At 32.1% G+C, this 21,119-nt stretch overlaps 1 protein-coding gene across 2 annotated transcripts in view; it reads left to right on the forward strand.

Annotated features, from left to right (window-relative positions):
• ODR4 (odr-4 GPCR localization factor homolog) overlaps positions 1 to 20,397 on the forward strand; it is a 40,611-nt gene extending 20,214 nt beyond the window's left edge. Inside the window, exons 11-15 of one of the 2 annotated variants that reach the window (XM_024751076.1) lie at positions 188 to 277; positions 5,154 to 5,190; positions 6,102 to 6,287; positions 14,902 to 15,012; positions 16,220 to 20,397. In XM_024751076.1, the coding sequence (XP_024606844.1) occupies positions 188 to 277; positions 5,154 to 5,190; positions 6,102 to 6,287; positions 14,902 to 15,012; positions 16,220 to 16,287 (492 nt within the window). In that variant the 3' untranslated portion in view covers positions 16,288 to 20,397. Of the gene's footprint in view, positions 1 to 187; positions 279 to 5,153; positions 5,191 to 6,101; positions 6,288 to 14,901; positions 15,013 to 16,219 lie in introns of both variants that reach the window. The other variant, XM_024751077.1, reaches the window with a different exon arrangement.
• The last annotated feature ends 722 nt before the right edge of the window (positions 20,398 to 21,119 follow it).

A 21,119-nucleotide genomic window follows, 5' to 3' on the forward strand; every position in this document is an offset into this window, starting at 1 on the left:
TTGTTCATTTATTTGGTTTAAATTTACTGTTTAGATGAAGTCTGGGAAATGGAATGACATACTAGTTATTTTAGTGGACATGATTATACAAGGAAGTCATTTATGTGGCAGGTTTTGGTAATAAAATAATGCAAATTTAAAGAAATGGATTTTATTTCTTATTGTGGTTTGTTTTGGTTTTCCATAGGCCATGAAAAGAGATATATTGAATACAGTTGCTGATCGTTGTGAAATACTATTTGAGGATCTGCTTTTGAATGAAATTCCAGAAAAAAAAGTTATGAGTATAATATTAAGTACTTTTTTGCATGTGTTCAATTGATATATTAAGATATCAAGATATAATAGATAATATTATCTTTTTAACTGCATATATCTTTTTTAAAACAATATGTAATCTTTACTTTTCTTATTGAATGAAAATTTTCAGTTGCCACCTAAAAAAAAGTTTTTGAACACCTTGTAATAGTAAATCTGTCAACATTTAATAATTTCAGGGAGGATTTAAAAAGAAAAATTCTGTGTGAATTTTTGCCAGAATAGATAAGCTGTGTTACCATTTTTTTTTTAGTTATTTCTGAGATATACATTTTAAAGAAATAACTAGAATTATGACTTATAACATTATACCAGAACATATAAGATTTTTAGAAATTGCATGTAATGTCTGAAACATTTATATTAACATATTTCCATACAAATAACCCAAAGAAAGTTTAGTAGTAGTTGTTTTATTGTTTCTTTGTTTGTTTTTTTATACTGCAGGTTCTTATTAGTCATCAATTTTATACACATCAGTGTATACATGTCAATCCCAATAGGAAGAGACTGTGTGTGTTACCATTTTAAAGCCATTAATTTATTAGTGTTGACCATTATGTATAATAGAGTCTTTAATAGGTGTATATGCAATTGATCTTTCTTTTTCTTTCCAATTTATTTTTTTTGTGTGTGTACTAGTTTATATACTTCTCATCTATTCTCTAACAGACTTTACTAGATTTTAACAAGGCTGGGTCATGGTGTCTTAACCTTTTATAACTATTCCATCTTTTGAGAAACATGAACAGTTTATACCTTTTCAGTAATTTGTATTAGAAAAATTTTGTTTTACTCAAAAAGAAAGTATAATATTGAGTATGCTTTTTGAAGCTACACATCTATCTGCCTTTCTACTATTCAGGTGGATTTGCAATTCATGGTTGAATATGTACATAATTGAAACATACGTTATTAGCTTGTTAAGGGAATATGTTTATTTTTATAGGAGAAAAGCATTGCTCCTGTGCTAACTAACTGCTTTTAGTTATAATAGCCCATATATCAGGTTTGGTGGACTGATTATAATCTTTTTTCTATTCCTAGTATGATAGATACCTGGAATTTCCAGGTTTAACATCTGTCCTTCATGTACTTCACAAATAACCCTGAAGTTATTATTAGTGGAATAACCCATCCACTAATAATGTATAGTTTTGCTGAGACATGAATTTGAATTTTACTTTCAGCAATTGGATTGAGAGTTTTGTTTTGTGAAGTATGTAAAACCTGGTCACTTAGCCACCCAGTTAGTCTAGCAGTGTCATCTCTGTGGCTTTGTTTTTGCTGCTTGACTTTGTGTGTGATAACTCTCATGGTATTAAACACTACTTCACTTTCTGAGTAACAGTATGTGTTACAACTGAACTGTGAATTTTAGGATTTTATGGGACATTGGGATATATCCACCAATAATGCCAAAGATCTACCTTATCACACACATTAGTTAAATATTCCTTTCCATTACAAATGCTTCATAAAAAGGGTATCAAATGACTGCTCTAGTATTCTATTTAGTGAATTCGTATTTTGAAATTTTTGCTGACGTCCAATCAGTAAAATTAATTACTTCTAATAACAGTTGTTTATACATTAAATTTGATATATTAGAAGTTAATGTTATCATCTAATCTTACATTTTTACAAAATGAAAAAATATTTTCACTGATAATTGAGTGGCCTTTGAGCTTGTGGGAAGAGAGAATAGGCAATGTAGTTTGGTGGAAAGAGCAAAGACTGAAGTTCTTGGGTTCTGTGTCTACTCTAACACTACTGGAGTGACTTCAGGCAAATAATTTAGCCTGTCTAAGCATCCACTGTCTTATGTGAAAAACAGGGATTATAGTAGCTATTTTTCGAGCCTGTGAGATGAAAGAAGATGATGTTTTTAAAGTCCCTAATACAGGTTGGTAGGCCAAGCCCTCATCAAGTAGTAGTTACTATTAAGTTGGAGGTACTGAAGGAAGAGAATTACTTAACAATGGTTGTATTTAAACTTTCTTAACTTTAAGTTTTGTGGAATGTAGCCTTATATTTCAAAAATGAACCAAGTGTAAGTATACATTTTTTGAACTGTAGTAAGAGGATAATTATTCCAGCAACATGTTAGTAGATCTTAAGATATCAAGATTAAAAAATATATTGCAAGTATAATAATATGAACATGTAAAATTTGAAGTTGACTATATATACACCCAATTGTTAGATCTTAAATTTAGTCCTCATTTTACTTAGCTTATCTTTCTTTTTTCTTTTCTTTTTTAAAGGAAGAAATGACTGTCTTTATTCTCAGGTGACATGATTGTGTACACACAAAATCCAAAAGAATCTTTAAAAATAAAACTACTAGAACTAATAAGTGAATTTACCAAGGTCCCAGAATACAAGGTCAATATACATAACTCAATTATATTTCTCTATAGTAAGAAAAAACTGGAAATTAAAAAAAATTAAATACCACTTATAATAGCATTCAAATAACCATAAAATACTTAGAGATAAATCTAACAAAATATATATAAGATCTATGTACTGAAAACTACAAAACACTGCCAAGACAAATTAGAAAAGACCTAATAATTGGAGAAAGATGCCATGCTCATGGATTGGAAGACTCAATGTTATTAAGACGTCAACTTTTTCCAAATTGATCTATAGATTCAACATAATGCAGATCAAAATCCCAGCAGGACATTTTTTTTTTTTATTCCCTGTTCATCATTTTATTGGAAGTCCTGGGTAGTGCAATAAGGAAACAAAATATATACAGATAGGGACGGAAAAAATAAAACTTTTCAGATAACGTGATTGTCTATCTAGAAAAGTCACAAAAAATATACAAAAAACTCTTTAATAAGTGACCTAGCAAGATCACGGCATACAAGGTAATATACAAAAGTCAGTGTTTTCCTATATATGTAAATGAACAATTGGAATTTGCAATGAAAAAATAACATATACAATACAATAGGACCCCCAAAATGAAACTTATGTATAAATGTAATAAATATACATAGAAACTGTGTATGGAAAACTATAAAACTCTGATGTAAGAAATCAAAGATCTAAATGAATGGATAGATATTTCTTGTTCATGGATTGAAAGACCCAATATAGTTAAGATGTCAGTTCTTTCCTACTTGATCTATAGATTAAATGAAATTCCTATTGAAATCTCAGCAAGTTATTTTATGGATATCAACTAACTGATTCTAAAGTTTGTATAAAGGGGCACAAGACCTAGAATAGCTAACACAATATTATTTTTTTTGAATTTTATTTATTTTTTTATACAACAGGTCCTTATTAGTTATCGATTTTGTACATATTAATGTGTATATGTCAATCCCAATCTCCCAATTCATGCCACCACCACCACCCCTCCCCCACCACTTCCCCCCTTGGTGTCCATACGTTTGTTCTCTACATCTGTGTCTCAATTTCTGCTCTGCAAACTGGTTCATCTGTACCATTTTTCTAGGTTCCACATGTATGTGTTAATATACAATATTTTTTTTGCTTATGCTTCTTATATACTGGTAAAATCTTGTAGGTTTGTAATATGGTAAAATCTAGAATGCATGCCATGAAATTAACCTGAACTAGAATATTTTTTGCATGCATAAGGAAGTCTGCAAAGGGCATACTAACATTACATTCTTAATCTTTAAAGTAAACATAGTTTTTTAATTCTGGCTATCCAGATGAAAGAACTTAATACCTCAGGTGACAGTAAAAAAAATAATAATAATAAATAAAATATGAACTCCAGTCAGTCCTTTTACTTATTCTGGTCTTCCCCTTTTCTTTCCCTTAAGAAGTATTCCAGACTTTCTTCATTATTCTCTATCAGCCTGCATTCAGTCCTGCCCAACTTACTCTAAGTAGATGACATACTCATTGTGAAAACTGAGGTCATCAACTATGAAATCTCTTACCTTCTTCCATCCCTACATCCACATCCATCCATACTGCCTGTCCTCTCAGAACATTTATATTCCTCTTTGCCTGTAGTCATGGTTCCACTCTCTGGATCGCGCTTCTCATCCCTTCATGCAAATGTCTGTTTATCTTTTAAGAGTCAGCTCAGATATTGCCTATTCTACAAAATTTTCTGTAATATTCCAGTATGAGTTAGGATTCTAAACTTAACCAGCAAAATCTCAATTCTTATCATATTGGCTTAACTTTAAATTTTTTTCTCTGTTTTGAACTTATTTAAATAATTTTGAACAAAATACTCTGCTATGGGAATACGCCTAAAGGATTCTTTTTTTGAATACTTTTTAAGATGTATGTTTTTTTTTAAAGCTTTCCTCTCCCATTTTAAACCTCAGACCAGCTAGAAAACTTGGTCTTATTTAGATAATAAATGTTTAATTTAACTCTAAGTTGAAAATTGTAAGCGCTTTTTTTTTTAAATGAGTAATACAAGTTCATTGCAACCAATTCTTTAACATTTGATTTTATAAGCAAGCATATTTGTCTCTTTTTCAGGCAAACCTAGAATTAATGCAGTTTGAAATTGTTTTAAAATTTTGCATGCCAATTACACTTAGGCCACCTTTGAAAGTTTTGAACTTAACCTGTTTTAAGAAACTATGGCCCAAAATAAAATACTATATTCCTAATATCAATGTGTGGACAGTTTACATGCTATAAGACAAATTGCAGTAATATAATTTTACAGCTAGGAAGCAGTCTGGTCAAAGAGTAAAATTCTCCCAGTTCTCATTTGAGAACAATATATTAAGCAGAATCTGGCAGGAACACATATTTAAGTCATGGCATTTCCTATGACACTTAAGGCATTCTTCATTGTCATCTGTTTGCAGTTATATAAAGCTACCACTTGCTTCTTGACGAGGAAAGGTAGGTTACTGTTAAAGTGAGCCCTGATTTTCTACTTGGTTTGTACATTGACAGCTCTTTTAAATCATATCCATTGCTGAAAAAAGTCATTCTTTACACAAAATCTCTATCTTTGTTGATACTTCATCAGAGTTATGGTTTTGAGCCAAACAATAATTATGTGTTTATGTTAGAAATTGAGCGAAATGTGTGTGTTGAAAGAAGAATGAAATATTCATTATTTACTTAGGTCCAGATTATTTTTTCTAAAAATGATTTAAGGCTATTTACAAAAAGGCATTACAAATTAAGAAGGTAAAGTTGGTATTAATAATGAGAACGAGGCAAAGGGAAAATTAAAAAGAAAGCAAGATGGAGTTGGTGGTGAGATTAGTACAGAAAATGTGTATCTTAATGTCCTACACATGCTTGATTAGGGGGCTACATCATGTAAGATGAAGTCAGTGGTGAGATTAGTACAGAAATGAATGCTATCACGACCTATACACTTGATGTAGGTGAGCCACTAATTTGGCTCTATAAGCTTGCATGAAAAAGGGAAAAATTGTTTAGAAAATTCAGTACTTGTAAGGTTAAAACAAAGAAAAACAACTTCTGAGACAAAATTATCTCCTAGGTATTCCTTCATAGGACAGTGGATAATATAAGAATGTATAATCAACAATGTCTTCACATTGAAGGCAGTGGTGAGTTTATATTTCATGGGAGTATCATTTATGTCCCTTGCAGAGGCCTTAGGTATTGAGTTAAAGAATTCAGTAAGCAATTTTGTGCGAGATCAATTAGAAAATGAAAAGACCTTTTAAGGTTTTATTTCTTTTGGCATATGCTTTCATGTACTTACACAATATTTATCACTGATACCAGTGACAGACCTGTCTAAATATTGATGTTGTTTCTTCTCCTTTTAGATTCTGAAAAAGAGTTCCACATCCTCCCTCACCGAGTTTTTGTCCCCATTCCGGGATCCTCTGTAATGTTATGTGATTATAAATTTGGTGATGAGTCAGCTGAAGAAATTAGAGACCATTTTATAGAGATGTTAGATCATATGATTCAAATAGAAGATTTGGAAATTGCAGAGGAAATAAACACAGGTAATTATATGAGGTTATTTAAGAACCAGATTAGACTATAGCTGAGGTTACCTATGGGACATCTAGTTTAAGTATCATGTCTTTAGATTTCCTTAAAGCTAGGTCTCTTTGATACTTTTGAGGCATTTAAAAATGTGTCTGTTTTTCTACACAGTATATAAACATGCAGTGTTTTCCTGGAAAATTGTACCAAAATTTAAGATACTTTAGATTTTTCCAAGCCTAGCAAGTAGATCTTCATAAAACAAGTTCAGTCTTAAACAGGTAGAAATATATAGCTTTAAAGGATTTTTTTTATTATAAGAGAAGTTTTCTCAAAATCTGTTATTTTAATTATTTGGTTAAGCATCAGGTTACAGAAGTTTTTTTAAACACTTTATTAAACATCTCCATACTATTTGCTGTTATTTTCCTGTCCCCTTCATATAATTGGGATACTAAGCTAAAATGGGCAGTTCCAAAAATTAGATCAAGATTATTTTTACAGAGCATAGATTTGCCATACTATGTAATTGTGTACACATATTCTTCCCCTAACCATTACTTTTATATTTCATCTTATATTTTAAAAGGTTTTTTTTTGTTTTGCTTTGCTTTGCTTTGTTTTTGTTTCTATTGAGAGTAGGATATGAAAACGTGTCTATAAATAAATGTGTTTGACAGTCTTCCTGAAACATTTTAAAAATATGTGGTAAAAGTAGTTATTTGCAAGTATCCATAAATATTGAGTATCTAGACATTTATCAGTCTTGAAATTTCTGATATCATAGTAGAAAGTCTTTAGGTTACTTCTGAATATAAATGTTTATGAAATTTGAATATAACCATTTTTAAGTGCTTTTTCTAATTCTAATTTCTTAGTTAGTCTTCTATTGCTTAACTAATTCCCATTCCCCACAAGAGCAGAGTGATTGAGTCCTGTTGTTTCTATGGTGAATCAAGTAAGTATTTGGTTGGTGAATTTCAAATCTGTCAGTAAAGCCTCAGGTTAGTTGGAGATCACCAGGCTTGTTTTTTCAACAACTCCAAGTTCATATTAATCATGTGGAATAGTAAGTTTGTTTTAAAGGGAAAAAAAAAAACAACCTCTAAATTGCTCAGTAAAAGATGTTAAAGCTGCAGCTATGTTTCAGTCCCCCGAAAACTAATATTTTTAAAGGTATAGCTATAGAATATTCTCTAAGTGATAGATTTTGGAGTAGACTGGTAGAAATGTTTGCTACTTTGTGAAATATGTTTTTCCAGATTAGCGACTACGCTGTTTCTTCCAACTAATCTTAGAGTCATGAGGGCAGAGATTTTTGTTTGCTTTTGTTTACTTCTGTCACTAGTGCCCAACAGTAGTTCTTGACCAACTCTATTGTTGATAACTTGAATTAGTTTTACGTGGGATCATTAGAGTTGACCTGGTTCATCCTCTTTCATATAATACTGAAATCTGTGGGTATTTAGACTTTTTTCTTCCTTATTCTGAATTCCAGTCTGCCTTCCTGAAACCTCTACTTTTTCAGTAATCTGGAGCAATTAAACATGAGTACAGCTGACACTTGAACTGTACAGGAGCTAGGGGCACTGACTTCCATGTGGTCGAAAATTCATATGTAATTTTGCAGTTGGCCCTCCATATCTGCAGTTCTACATCCACAGATTCAGCCAGCTGTGGATTGTGTAGTACTGTAGTATGTATTTATTGAAAAAAATCCAAGTATAAGTAGACCTGTGCATTTCAAACCCATGTTGTTCAAGTGTCAACTGTACTGCTTCTTTATTGAGGCCTTGCTTTAAGTTTAAATTGAGGGCAGTTGTCATGTTCTAAATATTTCAAAGCCAAATACTCCCATATACCTTTAACTGTTCTCATTATTACAGTTTCTAGACCTCATTTTTCCTTACCGCCTTATTTACCTTTCTTTAGATTAGACATTTTTAACCTGTGGTGTCCAAAATTTTGGGGTCATAGTTGGCTATCAGGAGATCCCTAAACCGCTTGAACATAATTGTATAATGTTTTTCTAGGGGAAAGGTCTATAGCTTTCAAAGGGTTGGTGACCTAAGAAGGATTAAAAACTGCTTTTTAAAATATCAGTATAGTCTGGCTTGCCTTTCTTGAGATATGTTACCCTGAATTGAACCTAATACTCCAATAATATTAGCTGTTGTTTTTATAGAACCTGCTATGTGCCGGGCACTGTTTTAAGAGCCTTACAGATGCTAAATCATTTAGTCCTTATAAGAACCCTATAATGATTATTATACTATTGTTAGCTCAGTTTTCCCAATAAGAGAATTGAGGCTCAGAAAGGTCAAGTAATTTTTTCAGGGTTACATAGCTAATAAATGGTGGAGCTGGAATTTACACGTAGGCAGTTTGGTTTTAGAATCTGCTTTTTTTCCGACAGTTTTGTTTTACTGCCTTTCTGTGACACTTAACCAGGACAGACTATAGGGTTATTACTTTCCATGATCTAGGTACTTATTTTAGCCTAGCCCTCTTAATTCCATCATTTAAAACAATTTTTTTAACTTAAATAAATGATGTTACATCATCCTCATTTAATTTCATCTTATATCAGTGTAATTTCTCACTTGTTGGCTAGAAGCTTGGATCTGTTATCATATGTAGTTTTCATATTCTTTTGAATTATTTGTCACACTTTTAGTGCATATTACGTTGCTGAATTAAGTATGACTAAGGGAAGCACTGTATGCAAAACTTGCCCCATTCACAGCTTACTTTAAAAATCAGATATAAAAGAATAGGAAGAGAGAGATTTCATTTAGATTTTTTTAAGACTACCATCTGAAATATTTTTATCTTGTTTAATTTTGTGTCATATTTTAAACATAAGCATTTATAGACTAGTTTGTATTTTATTCAATACTTTATAAGTAATACTTTAAAAATAGTTACAGTTATTAATCTCAATTAATAACAGATTAATATCCATTGTTTAAATTGCTAAGACAGATTAAAATAAAAATCCAAGTAGCTTTCACCACTGTAATACATTCTTAAAGAGGCAACTATGGCAGCCTTGCTTGACAACCTCCCCCAAATAAAACTAAAACCTAATAAATTAAAACCCATATGAAACAATTTTATATTGCATTTCAGCAAACATTTATTGATTTTTCCATAAGGTTCACAAGGAAAGGGACTTATCCTTTCTTGCTCACTGCTGTCATTTCTAGCACTTTCCTAAGAACCTAGCCTTAACACATTGTAGGTACTCAGTAAATAATTGTTGACTGAACAAATTATTGATTTTGTCAGTCCTAGGGTTTGGGAACCAAAATTCAATAAGATACTGATTCTGTCTTCAAGGAGCTAAATAGAATTTTTTTTTAACCTGGGTAGATAATTTTATGTGCTCAGACTAGGTGAGTGCCTCCATTATACTTAATCATAGTTTTTTGCTGCTTTTTTGCATTAGTTTCCATTCTTGTAATTATTGAACTCATCAGTTGCATGTTTAATATTAATCTTTCATATTAGACTGCAAGTTTCTCGAGAGTATTTATTTCTCTATCTGAGTTCCATGCCTAAAACATGATAGGTATTCATAAATATTTGTTCCTAACTGACTGACATATACTGAATTGGTCATTTTTAGGAAACTATAGCACAGCTTTTTTAAATACTTATTTTATGCTTGGAAAATTGTAAGCTTATGCCAAGCAAGATATAAGGTTTTTAAGGTTTGTGTAGTGCACTACACTGAACATGATGAAGATTTTAAAAGGATATAATGGTCATAGCTCTATGGCTCAATAGTTCAGAATGTTTTAAGGGATATAGAACATTAAAAACATATGACAACATGTAACACTAATTGTTGCCCCGTAAATATTAATTCTAGTTTATAGCATTTAGTATGTCTATTTGTTAGATGTTTATTAAGCATTTGCTCTGTTCAAGGTAGTGTTATAGACGACAAATCAATGGCCAGATTCCTTTCCTCAAGAAGCCTATAATCTGACTTGGAAGATAGAATTGTATGCATTATTAATTATTGCAGGGCATGTAGTAAGGTCCAAAGAGGAACTAAGAACTCAAGAACATCAAGATTAATGATCATAATTTTAGGGTCTCTAGTGATTTGGCTAATAATTTATTCAGAAAAAATATTTTGATGGTAGGTTAGCAATAACCTGTAATCTATAGTAAGAAAGGTTTGACATTAGTATTTTCAAATTTTAGTAAATTCTTTCCATTTTTTCTTTCTTTATTATTACTATTACATATCACTTTAACTAGAGGTTAGTTCAAAAATATGGGAATGAACAGAGAATTATCAGAATACTTAGCACAGGCAATTATCCCTGTAAGTGATTCAGAGAAAGCTTCTCAGAGCAGATAACATTTGAGTTCATTTTCAGGGATGAATACAGTAAAAGTAACTCTAAGCTGTTTAGGAATTGAACATTGGCATCAGATTTATTGTGGCCAAGAATAGGACTTGTCTAGAATTATATTATTTTTGCTTCATCAAGTATTTGTTGAATTAGAAGGAATGATATAGTTATTTAGTAGCAAAATAACACATTCCAAATTATGGGATAGGGTAAAAACATTTTAATAGAAAAATTACGTGCTTTTACATATACATTCAGTTGGTTTAGAATTATGTTCACTTTTTCATTCTTTCATTTATTAATTTATTCAAAAATATTAGATGCATAATTTTACCAAGATGCTTTAGCTGAGTCCAGGTCTTCCACTTACAGCTGTGTAACCTTGAACAAGTCCTCTCTGAACCCCAAATTCTTTTGGTGTTGGTACTAGAATTTAGTAAAAACATTAGGGAAAATACTTTCTAAACAGAAAGAGATATATAAATGTAAGGTGATATTTACTAGAATTATTATAAAACTTTTAAATAATGGACCTTCTGAATTATAATGAAAAATATTAAAGTATAAGAATAGTGCTATATAGTGTGCATAGATTTTCCTAATTATTTGAAATTAGGGTTTCCAGGTAAAATAAACCATGAAAAGTGGAGTTCAAATGTTCAAATTCAAACTTGAAATCAATTACTGTACATTTAGGATTGTTAAACTTGTTATAAGTATCAAGCTTTATTTTCCAAGTATTTGATGTTACTATTTGCTTGATTATTTATTTCTGTTCTGTAATGTAGTTGCTATGTTTAAAATATGTATTTTGCCAAGTAAGTATTTTAAAATAACATACTTTAAAATGATTTAAGGAATGAAGAACAATTTGTTTGTCAAAATGACTCACTTAAGGTGAGGGATAACTGTGGCTTTAAAATTTCTTAAATGTATTAGTCATCTCCTGGTAGATATTAACTTAATAATTCAGATGTACTTTATCCACAGTATCAGCAAATTTGGAGACACACATTTAAAATCTGGTGAAACCTATCTTTGCCAATTCTGTCTTGATATCAGAGGTGAAATTAATTTTCATTGCTTGGTTAAACATTGATAATTCAATTATAAAGGAAAAAAAGTAATGCTGAAGATGTATTTTAATGGCTAAATCACTGACTAGTGAAACCTCATTAACTTAGGATTTAGGGATCTGGAAGATGACACCTAACTAAGGAGTTCAAGTGCTAGCATTTCATTTTAAGCTTCTAAATAGTTCTACCTATCAGCAGCTTGGAATGAAATTGAATATATATACAATTTAACATGCATTCATCATGGCCCTTGTCTTCTCCTTTGTTGACAGTTGCTTAAGAAAGGTTGCTTTCTTACATGAATAATTTGAGATTTGTCTGCAGTTAAAATTACCTGGTTTTAAGGAATGGTTAAGATCTAATTTCCTATTGAATCACATGTCCTTTGCATTTAAAGTTCAGATGACGTTAAGGTATTGGTAAAAATGACAGTATCTGAGATTTGAATTAAGTTCTTCATGGCCCCACCAAAAACAGACAAATTGTTATGGTAAGGATTTATTCATCCTTGAAAAATGCTCTGCTTCAGTAAAATTGTCTTAGCTTTGTATCAAATCTATGATTTTGAATGACAGATTTTAAAATGGAAATAGCAGAGCAATGGAATGTCTTTTTTTAATAGAAGTAAATTGTTTATACAGAGGACTTGACCTCTTAGATCATGCTCTTCTTCACAAATAACAAATTAGTATTAAATGTGTGAGTAATATGACATGACAAATAAAACCATTTTTGTGCTCTTTATCTATAGGTACTCAAGTAAAAAAGTAAAAAATTTCCTGTAGCAAATAGGTATAATTCATGCTTCATCCATTATTTTTGTTTTTATCTGAGATAAGGATTTTAGTGGCCCAAAGAAAAAGCTTTTTAGCAGTGATATTTGCTAAAAGAAAAAGCCGAAGTTCTGTGTGTGTGTGAGTGTATGTTTTTAAAATGGATAAAATTGTATTCTCCATTCAACTTTTAGACATATGGATGAAGTTAGGGGAAATTTTAAGCTGATGGGCTAATGTATTCTAGAAGTAAAGTGTTACAGCCCCCGAGAAAACTGGATGCTGTAGAAATATGGAAGACTGAATAATTCTGGAGACCGTTCATGAGAATTTGTTGGCCTTTGTGACTAGTTTGATATGGGAGTAGAACAAAAGAGAAGAACGTTTTGTGTTTGTTTTTAAAGTACTTTAGTCATATGCTCAAAGAGGGAAAAAAAGAACAGTTTTGCCGTGATTCTAATGAGGTGACTACTAAGGATTATTTCTCAAAATGGCAAACTTCATGGGAAATTGATGAGAAGCAGGCAAATTTTTTTTCATCCATTTCGGTACCACAGTTAATTATTTCAGTAAGTTATGTGTCATCCTTGTGAGCACATCTGCATGTGCCAGTATGTTGGTATACAAAGATGTCTATAAAAGATATTTTAAATCCAAGCAATAAGCTATTTTACTTTGAATTTAAACAGTAGTATTTACTGTGTCACTCTGGGGTTCTCTTCTCTTCTTTGTAAATAAAGGGATCAACATGAAGTTCAGTTAACCCTTGAACAACCTGGGGGTTAGGGGTACTGACCCTCACGCAGTCGAAAATCCACATACAGCTTCAGTTGACTGTCCGTATGGGCAGTTCCCCATCCATGGATTCAACCAACCATGGATCATATAGTATGTATTTAGTGGAAAAAAATTTGTGTATGAGTAAGTGGATCCATGCAGTTCAAACCCATGTTGTTTAAGTATCAACTGCAATTGTTTTCAAACATAGTTCCCTTGAGTTCTATAGAACAGCACTCTGCTGTCACCTCTTAGGGGAAGGAGGGAGTATGGCTCCAGGAGTCCTTCATCCCTGCTTCAACCAGAGTAATTCTGCTTTCATCTATTTTACATACTGGGATTTTCTGTCAGATTTTCTAGCACTAGTTTAAAAAAAGAAAACCATTGGTCTGTGTGATCCCTAAGGATGTTTTCAGTTCAGACACTTTTAGTCAGTGTTAAATAAATTCAGCTTGGCTAACCTACGCAAATTATTGTCACCATAATGAAGTAGAAAGAGAACTTGTATTTGAATCCTCATTCTGTTGCCTGTGACCCTCAAATACGCACTTAATGTCCCAGGTTTTATTTTCCAACTATAAATGAGATAGTGTACTTACTTTGCTTAACATTGAATTGTTTTAAGGTCAAACTTATGGTCCCAGTTTGCTTATGTAATTCAGGTTAGATCAAGAGTCAGCAAACTTTTTCTGTATAGGGCTAAATAGTAAATATTTTAGGCTTTGCAGAGCATGTAAGGTCTGGCCCATGGGCTGCACTTTGGCCCATGGCTACAGTTTGCTGATCCCTACTTTTATTATTACTGATTACTTAAAATTATTAATTGCCAAAACCATCAATAAGAATATTATAAATTAATCCCAATTAAGAGCAAAATTTACCCTTTCCTATCTAGTTTGATTTTTGGTTTCATTTATCTCCACTACCATATAGTAATCAGATTATAATTTGTGGGAGTCATTCAGAACTGGCTCTGTGGCTCCTTGGTTTTGATCAGTTATAAAAGTACATAAAGTATTTTTTTTTAAGATAGAAGCTGAGGTCATTGAATTGAATCGTTCTATCTTTTTTTAAAATTTTATTTATTTTTGGCTACATTTGGTCTTCGTTGCTGGGCGCAGGCTTTCTCTAGTTGTGGAGAGTGGGGGCTACTCTTCGTTGTGGTGTGCAGGCTTCTCATTACGGTGGCTTCTCTTGTTGCAGAGCACAGGCTCTAGCTGCGTGTGCCTCAGTAGTTATGGCACGTGGGCTCAGTAGTTGTGGCTCGCGGGCTCTAGAGTGCAGGCTCAGTAGTTGTGGCACACAGGGCTAGTTGCTGTGCGGCATGTGGGATCTTCCTGGCCCTGGGCTCGAACCCATGTCCTCTGCATTGTCAGGTGGATTCTTAACCACTGCGCCACCAGGGAAGTCCCCATAAAGTATTTTAAAAAGTACATCAGTTTGATATATAGTCCATGAAATTTAATTCGCCTGAATTTGATAAAGAGCAAGTTTAAAAAGTAAAGTAGAAAAAAAAAAAGTCAAGTTGAAGGAAAATGGAGTTCACTGTATGTTTTTTATAATGTTCTTTAAAACTCATTTTTAAGCAGTAATTATTCTTATTTAGGATTTATTTTTATTATCCTCTTGCAGCCTGTGTAAGTTCCTCTATGAATACTGAAGCTTCATTGGACAACACAGATGATGAACCATCAAAACAGCCAATTAAAACTACAATAGTGTTGAAAATTCAGCAAAACATAGGTATTATATTTCTTCTATAACATTGAAAAGATGGTATTTTGGATTTGAGTTTTCTTGTTACTTTAAAATTATTTTCATTTCATTTCTTAAAAGAGCTAGATTAAGCTAGTATTTATTGAGTATTATAGAAAGTGGTATGCCCTGAGAGATAGAAAGATTTATAAATAAAGCATTTTCTCAAGTGCCCTAAAAGATGACACTTCCTATGAAATGTTTTGGTGTTTTTAGAAGAAACACATGTTGAGTTTTGGGAATCAATTAGTATAGTAGGGCCAGTGTTTTCCAAGCTGGTGTTCCCAGGATTGCTATTGTGGAAGATTTTGATAGGTGTTCTATGAAAAAAGTCAAATTCAAGTCTGGAAATCCTAATGTATTTTAGTATTTTAAAAGCTCCAAGAAGTGTGGCAGTCACTTTAACATTTTTCAGACTTATTGATCAAAGAACATGTAGACTTCTGTTTAGTTGAATGCCAATTTGAGAAATGCTTTATAAGCATTAAGATTTTTGACTGAGAGAAGCCAGAAACTTTGGTTATTTTTCATGTCAGTTACTCATAAGTTAAGTTAATTACCTAAATTCTTTGTACCTAAGTGTGTGTGTGTGTGTGTCTGTCTGTCTGTCTGTCTGGACTACTATGGTCAGTTTTCTTTTTGTTGTTGTTTTTTAACTAAAAATAGGAAAAAAAATTAAAAGTTACCAACCCAAGCTTAATAATTCTTAGATTTTAGTTTCTGTAGTTTTCAATAGCTATATAAATGACTTCACATGGTAATTACTGAGGACTCCTGCCCATTGGAGATGTCTTTCTGGTTTAAGCTAAGTAGCATGAGACAGCTGAAATGTCAATATAAATATTTATAGAAGCCTTTTAAAGTATGTATTAGTTTGTCTCTTAGATGTGTGTGAGTGCACTCATGTATAAGAAAGATAATTTTTTATTTTAAGGTGTTAACGAAGGTGGTGAAGTATATGATTACCAGTCCAACTTTGTAAAATATAATTTTCAACCTATTGCTATATTTTCCTCTAAGACTTTGCTGGCTTTTCATGCCTGTATATTTGTGTGTGTAAGTATATGTATTTGTGTGTGTATGTTGTTCTTGTTGTTTAGGCCCATCAGTTACCGACATTTCAAAGCCTAGGATCACTTAAGCCTTTCTTTTGCTCATTCCATTTCCATTTGTTTTGTGTTTGTTTTACTTTTAGGTGTGATTGCAGCATTTGCAGTTGCAGCCCTTGCTGCGGGTATCTCCTTTCATTACTTCAGTGATTAGGGTGAGGCACAAAGAGCTTCCTGATCATCCAGAGAACACTGACCAACAATTATGAATAATAATGATGCAAACAATCCATCTGCGTCTAAGACAATAGCAGTCAGATCTGCTGCCATAATGCCTATTAGGTGTGTTTCTGACTAAAATGAAATCACCAGCTGCCTTGTTTAGCCCTGCTTATATTATAGGTGGCTCAGGCTTCCAAGAATAAAGTTATGAATCTAGATGGAAGTTGCATGTAACAAATCGTTATTATCTATTTTTTAAAATGTTCAAAATGATGGTTTATTTTCATACGTTTTAGTCCTGTTGACCTGAACCACATATTGATCAGGACATTGGAAATTTGAATAGTCAGGGTTGACTGAATATATTAGTAATAGAACAATAGAAATTTCTGCAAAGTGGGGCAAAAACTTATTGGATAAGTTCATAGTTTAGGACCTTTCTATACTGATTCCAAAATACTGATTGAGTTCCATCTGAGGGGTAGGAAACCTCTCCAGACCTCTTGAATCAGCAAGGATTGTCATAAATCATGAGCTTTCTCTGGTTAGTATATCATAACCTAATATATTAAATAAGACTTTTGCTTCCAGTAATATATTAGGTACTGCAAAACAGCTAGATCCTGAATAAAATCTCCTTTTGAATACATTAATAGGCTCAAAGAAAGTAGGGGAAATCTCCAAGAACTACACCTCTATTTTTTCTCCCTGACAAAATGAACACGTTTTGATATGGAAATTGTGAAAACTATATTAAGCATAAGGTTGACAGTGGTTGCCTGGGTGACAAATACCAATTGCAGCACTGCCATGTGCAGTTTTCCTTAGACCAGAAACAAGGAGATAAATCTGAATCTGAGATGTCCCATCCAGGACAGTTGAAGTGGGCCTCAGTTTGTAATACCCTATAGTTCCTGGCAGAAACAAGATGTAGGCCCCAGATTCCCATAGATTAAGATAAGCAATATTATTCATGGCTGGAGATGACCAGGTGCAAGTTGAAACTAGCTAGCTTGAGAAAGAACCTGTAGATATAAACTTTGGACTCAATTTTCCAAGGTCTTATCATCAACATACATGAAGGATGGAACCACAGACTGATCTGAAAAAGAAACAAGTGGAACTGCTTGATGAGAAATATGTTACTTGCAATTTAAAAAAAGAAAAACCCTTAGACATGTTGAATATCATATTAGACTCAGCTGAAGAGACAATACATAAACGGGAAGCTAGATATAAGGAAATTACCCAATGTGCAGCCAGGAGAAACAAGGTGCTAGAAAATACAAATATTAAGGAAAAGATAAGAGATATAGAAGGAAGAATTATGAATACTAGAATTACCAGCAGAAGAGAATAGAGAGGATGGAGGAGTGGCAATATTTGAAGAGATAACAGAATTTTCCACATTTGTTGGAAAAACACGAATTCATAAGTTCAGGAAGCACAATGTATCCCAAGCATATATAGATAAAATCCAAGCCTAAACCCAGTGTAGTATAACTGTGAGATACCAAACAGAGGATTCTTAAAGCAATCAAAGGGGGAAAAAGATTATCAGTGAAGGCAAGACAGATACTTCAGAAAGCTTCTCAACAGCAACAATGTACTCCAAAGGTGGTAGAATAGTGCCTTCAAAATTCTGAGAAAAACAGTTGTCAACTTGGAATCTGTATGAAGCAAAACTGAAATAAATATATATTCAAGTGAAAAACAGATTTTACCATCAGTGGAACTTCTTTAAAGAAATTGCAAAAGGATTATCTTCAAGAAGGAAAATAATTCCAAAAGGATCTGAAATTGAAGAACTAGTAAGCAAATAAATGAAAAACATGTAAATCAAAAGTGTTGTTTGTATAAAACAATCGTAATGAAAGAAGTGTTTATAAGAAGCAAGAGTGTAACTAAGTAAAACTAAATAAACATTTTATGCAACATTAATGTGGACTTTAAAAATAGGATATAATTGAAAAACTGGACAGTAGCTTATAAGATGGGGGGTGATTAGAATTAAAGTGTTCTGAAGTGTTTTATTATTCAGAAAATGGGTTAAGGTACTGTTTAACTTTGAAATTATGTTAAATATGTGTAGTAAAATTTCAGGTGTAACTGCTAAATAATAGATATGGGATGAATCATTCCAAAGAAAAAAGTTAAAAATATGGAATAAGAAGACAATACCTCAATACAAAAAAAAGGGAAAGAAATTAGGGGTGGGGGAAGTACAAAATTAGTAAGATAAATAGTAACAAGTCAAATAATTAAAATAACTATGAATAGGCTAAACCCAGTTAAAAACATTGATTCAGTTTTTTAAAAATCAGCTATAGGCTGATATGGGATTTTTTAAAGGATAAAAAAATGCACTAGGCAAATAGTAAAAGAAAACTTATGTAGCTTTGGTGCTATCAACTCAAAATTAGACTTTATTATATTATTATTAAAGATGGAGAAGACCACTAAATAATGGTAAAAGGATCAATTTATTAGGAATATATACAATTTTAGATTTGTATATGCTTTATAAAATGGCCTCAAAATGTATAAACTAGGGCTGAACCAACAAATTGAACAGCAGTGGGTGATTTTAACAGCTCTCAATTACTAATAAATCAACTAGACAAAAAAATGAATGAAAACACAGTTTTGAATAATGCAATTAACAATGCTGATTCGATGAACATATTTAGAATAATCAACAGAATATTCTTAAGCATTGTGTATTAGCAAAAATTGACCATGTATTAGGTATGAAGTAAGTTACAATAAATTTCAAAAAATTAGTATTAAATAATAAGAAATAACTTAGGTTAATTTTTTTTAATCATGGTTTTACAAGTTTAAAAAAACTTCATAGATGAAAAAAAACCATAATTAGTACCTAATTATAAATACTACATTTGGAAAAATTGGGTGATGCAGCAGAAAGAGCGCTTAGAGGGGAATGGTTTTAAATGCTTAAATTAAAGGCTAAGTGTATAACTTAGGAAAAGGACAACAGAATAAACACAGTATAGAAGCAAGGAGTCAGAGGAAAGGAAAGAAATCAATGAATTAGAAAACATAGAATCACAATGTCAAAGTTGTTTTCATGACAAAACAAATTGGCATATTTGAACAAGAAGAAAACAGAGCTAAAGTAAACAATATAAAGATTGAAAAATGGGTCCTAACCCACAGCAGAGATGAAAATGATAAGAGACTACCAGGAGCATCTTAATGTATGAAAACAGACAAAATAGACCAAGGTCTAGAAAAGTGCCATTTCCTTAAATTGGCTGAAGAAGAAATACACAAGCTACATGGACTTAATAGTATTGAATAGAAAATACTTTTAAAATTTTTGATAAAGAACATCTAGCTCATGCTTACAGATGTTTTACTCTTTCAACGACCATACTATTTCAACATATTATACAAACTCTTCCAAAGAATATATAATGAGGGAATACTCTTCAGCTCATTTTCTGAGGCCTGTATAACTTTTATTGATACTAGAACCAGACACATTTGGTAGGAGAAAAGAAAATTACAGACTAATAGCACTTATTAAGACAGATCTGAAAGTCAAAACCATTATTGATGAACTGAATTCAACATTATGTAAAAAAGGATAATGCATCATGGTGAAGTTGCATACATTAAAAATCAGGAACATGACAAGGATACCTATTATCACTACTTCTATTCATCAATGTCCTATAAAAAAATGAGTAAAAGACAGAAACCAGGTACCCTTAAACACATGAAACACATGAAAAGATGTTTAATTTCAAGTGATCAACTAATTAAGATCACAATGAATAATATTTCACCTGACAGATTGAAAAATTAAGAAATATGCAATACCAATGAAGAAGATGTACATCAAGAAGATATCTAAAGGTGGGGTTGTAAACTAATAAACTTTGGAAAGCGATTTGGCATTATCTTGTAAGGGTAAGCATCTGTGTACTCTAAAACCTAACCATTCTACTTCTACATACATACCTTAGGAAATTCTTGCATTTGTGCACGAGAGTACGTGTGTGGGAATGTTCAAGGCAGCCCTGTTTGAAACCACCCAAATGTTCGCTGACAAGAGAATAAAAAATAAATTGTGGATTTTGTAATTTTATTTGGCAGTGAGAATGACCTGAGAATAAAGTGATGATTAAATAAAGCAAGTCTTAGAAGCCTACATGCAGTTTTATAAAGATTAAAAACAAGCAAATCTAAACTATATTATGTTGGAATACATATATTTGTGTAAACTCTTTTGTTGTTTAAGTAAAGGATCATGTAAAAATTCATGGTTACGATTTCAGAGTGAGAGTGATGGCAGGATAGGAAGGCAAGAAGGAACAAATGAACAAATGAAACAGTATTGGTGATGTTTTAGTTCTTGAGTTGAAATGAGTTTTTCTTTAATTGATGTATAGTTGATTTGCAGTGCTGTGCTAATTTCTGCTGTAAAGCAGAGTGACTCAGTTATACACATACATACATTCTTTTTTTTATATTCTTTTCCATTATGGTTTATCCCAGGAGATTGGATATAGTTCCCTGTGCTGTACAGTAGGATCTTGTTTATCCATTCTAAATATAATAGTTTGCATCTGCTAACCCCAAACTCCCAGTCCATCCCTCTCTCTCCCCCGCCCCTTGGCAACCACATCTGTTCTCTATATCTGTGAGTCTGCTTCTGTTTTGTAGATAAGTTCATTTGTCATATTTTAGACTCCATATATAAGTGATATCATGTGGTATTTGTCTTTCTCTTTCTGACTGACTTCACTTAGTATGATAATCTCTAGTTGCATGCATGTTGCTGCAAGTGATATT

This window comes from Neophocaena asiaeorientalis, unplaced genomic scaffold (assembly GCF_003031525.2).
Source record: "Neophocaena asiaeorientalis asiaeorientalis breed wild unplaced genomic scaffold, Neophocaena_asiaeorientalis_V1.1 scaffold67, whole genome shotgun sequence".
Classification (NCBI taxonomy): Eukaryota; Metazoa; Chordata; class Mammalia; order Artiodactyla; family Phocoenidae; genus Neophocaena; species Neophocaena asiaeorientalis.